The sequence below is a fragment of the Scomber japonicus genome, chromosome 16, assembly GCF_027409825.1.
Source record: "Scomber japonicus isolate fScoJap1 chromosome 16, fScoJap1.pri, whole genome shotgun sequence".
NCBI classification, from domain to species: domain Eukaryota; kingdom Metazoa; phylum Chordata; class Actinopteri; order Scombriformes; family Scombridae; genus Scomber; species Scomber japonicus.
The window spans coordinates 7,242,025-7,252,046 of record NC_070593.1 but is presented as its reverse complement, the minus strand read 5'-3'; the positions used below and the strand labels follow the sequence as shown (position 1 = coordinate 7,252,046).

Genomic DNA, 10,022 nt, shown 5'->3' with positions numbered 1-10,022 from the left:
GCCGTTGTGGAGCAATATATGATTTTTTGCAGCATCTTATGTTAACGTGACAATCTTTATATCGGTCTGTGTGAAAATGTGAATTATGTTCTTATGAAATTTGTGAGCGAGTTGAGGTTCTTTTTTTTTTTTGGTTGTACGACTCCCACATGAAACATGTGCAACATATTCTTTGCAGATGGATTTTTTTTTTTTTACCATTGAGGGTCAAAATGTAAAAGCTGCAAGAATATTTTTTTTTTTTTTTTTTTGTAATATAAATTTTTTTTTCAATGTGCTTCAAAATTTGAGCTTTTTGGAGAAGCTACGAGGGGAGTCAAGGTTTGACTTGCAAATTGGAAACGTTTTAGAATATGCCTTATAGTAAAATTCAGTGTACCTTTTTAAAGGAAATTGAATCTGCAAAGAAAAGATTATTAATGTGATGTTTTAAATAATGTAACATCTCGTGCTCTGAAATGTGAAAGTAACCTGTCCCTTCCAAAAACAAAAACACAAAAAAAAGAAAAAAAGAGTTGAGATTGGGGCTAAAATCAAACAGGCCTTTTCATTTCTTGTCATTTAAAAAAAATAATAAATGTAAAATCTTTTGTTGAAATGAACAAAAGGAGTTATAATATGCAGTAATTTAGTGTTGAAACCCTCTGTGGTAGTGCGGGTGGACACACACAAGAGGATCGCTAACAGAATTTGAGCCAAAATTTAAAAGTACATGTTGAGTGTTAAAATGTAAATCTTCAGGTGTGTCTCCACCCTCTAACAGAGGTTTCGCTGTAATGCAGTAAAGATGTCAGAGTGTCGTTCACAAAACGGGATTGCACTCCTTGTCACCACTTAACTTCTTTAAAGGGGAATTCCACCAAAAGTCACAAATATGTCCCAAAGTTTAGTTTAAATTCCTCTTGTTTAAATTCAAGATGAAGTAAAATTCTCTAATGTCAAACTTTGCTGGAATCCCCTTCGATGAAGCAGCCTCATGTGCCATTGTTACTGTCGCTAAACGTCCGCAGTGTCAAACACTGAACGTTAGAAATGTGCTTCATTTTGTCAGCATTTAGGGATTACATTCTGCATGTTGAGCCATTTTGGTATTTATTTGTAAAAGGTGTTTTTTTTGTTTTTGTTTTTTTATCCTGACTGAACTGTGAAACCAGGGGAGCTCATGACTCTACACTAATTCAACTTCAGATACAAAAACATTTGACTGACAGATTGTTCTGATGCCAAAATCAAGAGGCCTTAATTCAGCAAAACTAGATTGTAAAGAAGAAAAAAAAAAAAGAAGTCACCTGACAAAAAAAAAAAATCCAACTAAAGACTCCTTTGACCTGAAAGTCACGAGTGATTCATATATGAAATGTTAAGAAAACTGCTTTTGTACTCATTTTTACAGACTATTTATTAAACTGTGATTTTGTAAGAAATAAAAAAACAAACTGAATGTGTTTCTGTCTTTTTAAATTCATTTCTGCAACAAAAAAAACCCCAAAAACAAACAAGGTTAATACAAACATGACTTTTATTATTCGTTTCATTCACAATTTAGGAAACAGAAACAGCTTCAGGGTTTACATCCGAGCAGATACGAATAAAGACGAAGCAGCTGTTTTCATAATTTAAAGTTTCATATGCTGTAAATAAATTGATCACACTCAAAAGATGCATGTCTGCTTTGCAAAGGGGGGCATGGAGGGGAGGGAGGTTTATTTTTTTAAAGGTAGTTTATCAATCTCAGGAGTTGGCACATTTTTTGTCTCCGCTGTGCAGTTTGGATTCTGTAAAGACGACGTCGCGATGAAACAACTGTAAACTGTGAAATGAGGTCACGTCCAGACACTGCGATGAATCTCCAGTCAGGTTTTTTTTGGGGGGGGATTAGGAGGCACATTAAAACATGAGCCATGAAGATTTCCCAAACCGTCAGGAGGATCAGCAGCAGGACGCGTCAACAAATGATGAACAGAATGAGCCAAGTTTGCTCTGGTTAGTGTCGATCTCCTGCTACAAAAAACAAACCAAAACCTTGATATGGATGAACACATTCAGGCCCAAAGGCACCTCCACATGAAGCTCATCTTTTCTTTAAAAAAAGGAATAGGGCAGAGATGAAATTTCATTTCAAGATGTGTCTGGGAAACTCATCCTTTTATCTATTGACTTAAAACAGACAATAGGCTGACAACAAAAGCAGGAGGGGAGCGCCAAATAATTTAAGGTCATATTAAAATGACCCTCTCTCTGCAAAGCAAATCATGTATTCCCAGACTGATAGAGGTAATGAGCTGCTAACCTGCAGGGGGGCGGGGGGGTTGGGAAGTTTTCATTAAATTTAAATTTAAGGGGGAAATTAAGAGCAGGCTGCAGCTTTTTCTAAAAATCAGTTCATAAATCAATTTAACATCTTTTTTCTCATAAATAATTATACATTTTCTATAATAGAAAAAGTGTCCATATGCAATCACATGACGTCCACCATGGCGTTATTAGTGAAGTTAGTGTTTCTCAGATTCAGTGCTGGCTTTCCTCTCCGCAGGGAGAGTCTCTGCTTGAATTCATTCAGGGTCCAAGTGGAAACGTAGCAGCATCTCAGCGGCACTCCGGTACACTGTGCACGTCGCAGATCAGCGTGTTCACTCACACACTAATCACAGCCTTGTTAACACCAGCGTGAGAGCTTGACAGCAGCCACATGCTGGCAACAATTTGGACTCGTTTGGTACATTAGTGCATTCATCCTGACAGGTAGAACAACGATCTCTTCTCTCCTAAAAAAAGCAGTTTGGCTTGTAAAAGTGAGAGTGGCTGCTGAAGTTTCAAATTTTGATCAAATACTTTGATCTGTGAATGAAAAAAAGAAAAACATCAAGCTCCCTGTCCCGTTCTCTAGCTGCTTGTGCCCCTTAGTGAGGACTGACGGTCAGTTGAGTTTGATGGGCAGATCCTCTCCGTACTTGCGGATGAACTTGTTGTGGTTGTGGTCGACGGACCAGAGAGGAGGGAGGTGGCGCGGGTGCATGGTGGTGAGGAAATGCTGTCTCCAGCGGCGCTCCAGGTCCATCAGGCCCCGCAGGCCCTTCTCAGCGTAAGTGTGCACCACCTTCAGGCCATGAGGCACGTACGCCTCGTTGAATATCCTGCAGAGGAGAGAGGAGAGAGGAGCAGTCAGAAGGAGAGTGAAAAATCTGTGCCAAACAATCAAACTGATTCAGCTCTGTGCAGATGAATCATACAAGATGTTATTATCAGCCAATAATAGCTTCAAAGTCAGATATATTAGTATCTGCAGAATGTCGAGGGAGCTGTGGTCCTTCATCTCTATTTTTAATTTCATGTAAAACACTTTGTACCTTGTTTTGAAAAGTACTTAACAAATAGAAAAGGTAAAGTTTTTATATGTTGGTTGATTAGTAACAAGAAATACAAGTTCAGGAACACAAAAGATGTGTCTGTAACCATTAAACTGTGTACAGGAGAGCACTTACAAGTCTGATACTGCAATTGTGATATGATTTTTGTTATTAGAGGGAATTATATACATCATTACATCATTCATACTTTCATTGAAAAACATTAAAATCATTATGGTGGGATTTTGGCAGGTATCTGTAGGATATGATGTGTTGGCCAGGACGTCTCTGCACCACAATATTTAATTTAAAAATAATATTCTGACAATGGCAAAGGGCCATAATGTAATGTCAGTTAAGTTTCAATTAACACCTCTCTCTGGTTTGGACCATGTAAGCTTTTATTCATGCTGCATGCTCATTATTCTATAAAAAGGACATTGATAGTGGCAGATTTATGAACTTTATGAACTAGATTTTCTACATTACATTGATACTAAAAAGAGTTTTTGCAGTCTTAACTCTGTTTAAACTCAGGTGGGATCAATTCAATAAAAGCTGCTACAATAATGTTGGTTTGTAGAGTGAAAATGTGAATCATCAATCCTGCAGCATAAATAGAAACTCACCTAGTCTCCAGACCGGCAGCCTGCTGCAGCGCCTCGTCCGTCAGCTCCTGCTCCTCGTTCATGTTGAGGAAGCTTTTGATCAGATCCTGAAGCTCTTCTCGTCGTTGATCGGGCAGTCCTTCTCCGGCGGAGAGCAGAGCCCGGGCCGCCGAACGTACCCGCCGTCGATCCGCGTCCTCCAGCAGGCGCACTCCCTCCTCGCAGCCCTGAGGGGCGGCGAACTCCTCGGCCAGCTGCTGCTTCAGGAAGCTGTCGTGCACGTTGGAGGCGGCGTGGCAGCTGGTGCAGAGCAGCAGGATGTCGTGGGAGTTGTGGTCCTTCATCTCTGTGGGAAAGTGCCGTCTGTACTCATGTGGCACGATGTTTTTCCTGAGGGACCGGAGCAAATTGCGCATTCATTAGTTGTGTAATTACGGGGGCTCCAAAATTAAATAATCACCTTTAGAAAAAACGGTTCTTAGTGCAAAAGCGTGATTTCAGGGGGGAAAAAAAACACCAAACTGTAAACTTAAGATGAATTAAAGCGTATGTGAAGAACATCAAACCTAATATAGGAATCTGCTTTGCCACAGACCACACAGAGGTTCTCCTTCGCAGTGAGATAATAGTCCTGCTGGGAGTCGGGACGTCCTGACGGCTCAAACAGCAGCCTCACAACGAAAGGTTCTTCACTCTGGAGAACTGGGTTGGAAACAAATAAACATTATAACTTCAGACAATGAACGGATCCTCTTCTGCAAGACTATCTTACGGTGAGAGAGACAGCAGAGAAAGAAGAGCCAGTTTAACCCTTTACCATAATCATCATGTCGGTATCAGTGCACTGACAGAAGTTTAAAAGCTACAACATGCAACATTTTAGATTTCATATTCTGTGTGCTAGAGCTGAAATGCCCCTTTATTCTAAGGCAGGTTTATCAGTGATGTTTAAAAGACATTTCTGGACATAAATCAGTAGCTGTGGGTAAAGTCAGACTTTAAGCATCCATACTGCAGGGCGTTAATGACCTGAAAGCTCCAGGAAGAAACACATGAAGGCTTTAAAGACACTGAATAAAGGTGGGAATTTTGCAAACTGAATGGAATAAATCAAGAAAGTTGCATGTTGTAGCTTAAAGTATATTTTGTTTTAATGGATACAAATTAAGGTTATCTGTTGTACCTCCTATTCCTTTATCTAGGTACCATTTGGCTTTCTTCTTGTCGCAGGTACACAGAGGTTGGCCATCTGGAGCATGGAGGAAGCAGTTATCATAGAGAGGAGACTTCCTGTAACAGGCAAAGTCAGAGGCTGCTGAACCCATCATTAAAAGGATTTATTGGCTTAAGTTGGATTTTTAAAAATGCAAAACATTGTTAACGGTCTCAATAGGAAGGACATTTTGTCTCCGTCCTCACCTGGCAGAATAGCCCACACCCAGCGGTTTCCTCTTGTTATTCTTTCGAGGGTCTGGGACTTGCTGATCTCCAGACTCTGGGCTTTCATAAACGGGCGGTTTCCGCGTTCTCCGCCTCCTCTCTCCATCGGCTGCCCTGTCGTCTCCGTCTCCTCGGCCCCTGAAGGGCACATCCACCAGCCCCTGGCAGCGGGCGGCTAACTCAGAGTACGAGCTCCCGCTGGTTGAGGCGGGACCGGCTTCAGGGCGGAGGCCGAGTAGATGGAGGAACAGAGCGATGGAAACTTGAGCATCTCTGGCAGCGTAAGTCATCTAAAGGAGAACAGAGAAAGATTTAGAAAAAGAAGGAGAACAGAGTAAAGTTGCTGTTGTAGAATTCCTCACTATGAATTTTAATTTCAGATTTCAGAACGATCTCCTCAATGCTTAAAGTAAGAAAACATTGTAGGTAATATTGATAGATAGAGAGTAAAGTCATAGGTTTGTGTTATCAGGTTTAGTCATTTCAATTATCTTTCTTCAGTTTGGTTATCATGTCAAAGAACATATCAGAGGCTCTAAATCAGAGCTGTAGCAAATTTTAAGTGTTTTGTTATTTAATTTATGGACAACCCCCCCCCCCCCCCCTGCAATACAATGAATCACTACCTGCTCCAGTGTCAGCTCATCTGCCTCCCAGTCACTGCAGCGCAGCTCCAGGGATTTATCCAGAGATACATTCAACACATCTGCAGCCAGAGACTTCAGACTAAGGCCATTATTTACAGTAGCTTGCCTGAAAACAGAGACAGGACAGAAAAGGATCATTTGCAGTTCACATATCTTAACAACAAACATGCAAAAGGTCATTTTCTAGAAATCGAAACCAAACTGTACCTCTGTCGTAAGGCAAGGTAGCGGAGGTCGACCGTGCATGTCAGCGACAGACCGTAGTCACGCGTCAGACGCTTGCCATCTTCATAGCAGCCGACGCCGACTTTCAAAATGTGGGGGTCTCGGAGGACTTCCATAAAGCTCAGTGGGAATGGCTGCTGCCCGTTACGGAACGCCAGCAGCCTGAACAGGACACACAGACCTGAATACGAGGCCACCTGCACCAGTGAGACGGCCGAGGCTCGACCCTTCACGGACACCTAGCAACAGGAAAGCCGAGTCAGAAAAGGACCACATGAAGGGCTGAAATACTACAAAAGGAAAATGTGCTTAAGGAAAATTCCACCCTTCTAATAATCTGGGATTGGTACAGATCAATAAACAGGATGTTAATACATTTATTAAAATACTGCAGGAACAAGCAGACTATGACAAAAAACAACAAAATCCAAATGCATGGCGTAGCTGTACTGAGTTACTGTCATTATCAATTAATTTGCTATTTAGTCTGTGTGTCAGAAAAAGGTGAAAAAAAGCTTGTAATAATTTCCCAGACAGTCCCAAACCCAAAATAATCTGTTTTCTTTCATGTATCAGAAAGATGGCATTTAATTATTATATGTGAGAAGCTGAAACCAGCAGATGTCCAGTAAAAAATTATGGAAAGTCCAAAAAGCTTCAAATCAGGGTGGATTTTTCCTCTTTGTATACTAAAACATGCAAAGGTATTTCTTACGCCTTTAGGTTTTACCCATTCACAGTCGAGCCCCAGCACAGGGAAGACTGACAGCTCCTTTTGCATCAGCGGCCACAGTTGCTGCCATTCCTCCTCAGAGCTCACTATCACCGGTTTCACCCCCAGCAGCTGTTCATAAGACGGGATCCGTACGGTAGCGGGGGACAGCTGCGTGGTCTGACACTCCACCGCCTTAAATTCCTTCTCAAGAAGAGGCAGCGGTGTCGACGTCGTTGGCGGCGGCTGCTGGGTGTATCGAAGCTCCGCTGGTGTAAATTCGTTTCTCACGGGACGCGGAGCTTCCACGGGATCGGCCGCCTTCTGGATGGAAGGCAGCCTCTTCCGTTTTGTGCGGTACACTCTCCATATGAGCAGCCCTCCTAAAGTTGCTCCCAGTACTGTGGTGATGACGGCGGTTAAAGGCCCTCGATGAGACATTTCTAACCGTAGTGATCTTCTGAAAGGCTGAAAAGTGCAAACCTATAAAAACAGAAACAAGTAACCAAAAGATGTCCAAACTGTTCAGATATCATATTTATAGTCAGGCAACATAACTGTAATAATGTTTACAATGTCTGTCTTCAATACCCACATTTAACAAATTACAGTGTGATATTATAAGATCAAAAACTTATACTTTTAAATTCTTTTATTCATTTATAAATTTCATTGTACTGAAAATATGCATTGACAATAAAAAGGACTTCTATTATTTTGTTATTGAAGATGATTAATGCTTTACCTTTCCTGTGTCAGTGGGCTTCCATGTACACCTGACTCTGTGTCTGTGATGTGGACAGGTGCTGCATCTCTCTGCAACAAAAAAAAGAAAAAGAAAAAAAAGAGTGAAATACTCCTGATGTTACATAAACATAAAGCAAAAGTGAAGGTTTAGCTACGATTACGATTATCCAGCTGCTAATTTGATAGCACTGGGACTGAGAGGCATTGTTGTAATGGGGAATAATTCATGTCACAGTCCAGTGGATGATGATTTTGTTCAATGGCAACTTTTTGTTTTTTTTGTATCTTTATCTAAACACTTCTATTGCTGCAAATATCTGTATGCTTTAAAATCAATAATCTGCTGACATTCTGCTGTGATTACACAAAGACAATCTGTATGAACAGCTCGGCAACAAATCAGCACTTCTTTCAAAAGGCTAAACTGGTTTTAAACTGATGACTCTTTTCAGCAGTTTCATGTCAGAGTCAGTCATCAACTTTTCTGCTATTCCTCAGGTTTGATAAACTCTCTGCAGGTGACAACAGGCTGCATTGTGTCATTTTCCTCTTCTGTGAGGAGAGTAAGATGGAAAATATGCCAGTGTCTATAAGAGTTGCTTTATGCCTCCAACAATGGTAAAATATTGGAGTGGCTGGTTAAATTTCAACATTCATAAGTCATTTGATCGTCACTCATCTCACAGAAAAGCACAGCAGCGGTGAACTCTGTGACCTATTTAGGTTGTTTTTGCCATTGCAGATACTACTTTCTCACAATCTTTACTTTGATAGCTGTTATCAAACATGGTGCCTCTAAAGGTATTTTAACAGGGTCACACATTTTGCTTACAGAGCATTAACAACATGAAAAGACCAGATTATTGACAGGTGAGGTGTAAAGGTTACAGTAAAGTATCTAGCTGTACAGTTTGTGACCTGGATCAATTTTCTGTCTTTCCCCCCTTCTAAATACTGTGGAGGAGGAAACATGTCTTTATTTTTGCTTTATTCATTCAATTTAAAAGGCATTGAAGGCATTGACCTTAATCTCAGGGGCAATTCTAGGATCAGACTTTTAGAGGGGCTCAGCTCTTAATGAGAATTTGACATACAATGCCCTGCAAGTGTTCAAACCCCTGCTAAATTACTAATTTCAGTGGGTAATGTAAATTACAACAAGAAATATGAATACATAGTAGAGTGATCTACTACAATGTATTATACTAATGGTTCAAAATAAACAATCGCACATTTCTACAGAGAGAACTCTAAGATAGTTAATGAACCCTGAGTTAAACACAATATTAATGACAGAACTATCCAAAGTACATTAAAGCTGTTAAAATAAAACCATTTGAACCTGTAGCATAAGTGTTTATCCCAGCTCTAACAGACAGGCTCCCACAATACAATAATACAATTTACTTATTTTTAGGGGTGCTGAGATCAAATTTAGGGGTAATCTAATTTGTAGATGCACCATCTATTTTCTGCTTTAATAATGTCTGTAAGGCACTTAGCAGTCTTGCTTTTGACAACGTGCTTTTATAAATAAAAGGTGTATCATTCCTGCTCGGGTCTCTGAATCTGCACAGTTACAGAATTTTGTGCAACACCGGTCAAAGGTCAAATTAGTGTCACGTTAGCTAAACGCTAGCTCGCTAATGTTGATCTCCTCCAACTAAACAAGACAGCAGCAGGTTTACAGGTGATGTTACACCAAAGACGAATGACAGAGACGCTTCTCAAGCTGATGACACACATACATAACTAGATTATAACTTTAACGACCCCCAAAATTCATCACTCAGCTCGCGTTTAGCAGCTGCAGCTAACTAGCCGGTTACCTCGCTCTGCTAACAGAGTGTTTTCAGACTGAATAGGACACTTTACCATAAGTTCTTTTTTATATTCATGCATGTAATGTGAAGCTTACCTTTACGTTTCTAACCAACGCAGCGCCAGTTTCTCACACATGTACAGTTGTTTCTCTTCACTGAGCTGTTCCATGTCTTCCGGGCTGTTTTTATAACCGTGGTGCTGCTTCAGGACGCAGCGCCGCCTGCTGGACGGAGGGAGAAACTTCACTGCAGCGCCAATGGAAAGATACTGCTGTCTGTTTGTTTTCATCTCAGTTTTTTTCTTTTTTTAAACGCTGTAAATGTAAGAAAAAAATTGTTTTTCAAAACGTTTTCATGTGACCCTGATCCTCTTCTGTAGAAATGCTTTATTATGTCCATTTTATGTTACTTTTACTATATAGATAGATAGATACAGGGTCCTCACTCTTTTCCAGGACTTTTCCAGGACATTT

General features: G+C 40.6%; 1 protein-coding gene across 3 annotated transcripts; it reads right to left on the bottom strand.

Moving 5' to 3' along the window:
• Nucleotides 1-1,522: 1,522 nt before the first annotated feature.
• Nucleotides 1,523-9,727, bottom strand: exd2 (exonuclease 3'-5' domain containing 2). Of its 3 annotated transcripts, none has more exons than XM_053335082.1 (10): nucleotides 9,645-9,727; nucleotides 7,725-7,795; nucleotides 6,983-7,462; nucleotides 6,250-6,506; nucleotides 6,022-6,148; nucleotides 5,375-5,685; nucleotides 5,139-5,245; nucleotides 4,522-4,657; nucleotides 3,977-4,345; nucleotides 1,523-3,134 (listed from the first exon to the last, which is right to left on the bottom strand). In XM_053335082.1, exons 3-10 carry the CDS (start codon nucleotides 7,418-7,420, stop codon nucleotides 2,918-2,920), a joined length of 1,962 nt encoding a protein of 653 aa, XP_053191057.1. In that variant the 5' UTR covers nucleotides 7,421-7,462; nucleotides 7,725-7,795; nucleotides 9,645-9,727; the 3' UTR covers nucleotides 1,523-2,917. The 3 variants fall into 3 exon arrangements, with proteins under 3 accessions (XP_053191057.1, XP_053191060.1, XP_053191059.1); XM_053335085.1 differs by having other exon boundaries at nucleotides 6,998-7,462; XM_053335084.1 differs by having other exon boundaries at nucleotides 6,983-7,447.
• Nucleotides 9,728-10,022: the final 295 nt, after the last annotated feature.

What these genes read in the sequence shown, in the direction of transcription:
- exd2 (XM_053335082.1), bottom strand. Translation starts at nt 7,420, where the DNA reads ATGTCTCATCGAGGGCCTTTAACCGCCGTCATCACCACAGTACTGGGA. An exon ending in AATGGGTAAAACCTAAAGGC is followed by an intron (nt 6,507 to 6,982) that starts GTAAGAAATACC and finishes TCCTGTTGCTAG; the next exon opens with GTGTCCGTGAAGGGTCGAGC. An exon ending in GGTGTGGGCTATTCTGCCAG is followed by an intron (nt 5,246 to 5,374) that starts GTGAGGACGGAG and finishes TGCCTGTTACAG; the next exon opens with GAAGTCTCCTCTCTATGATA.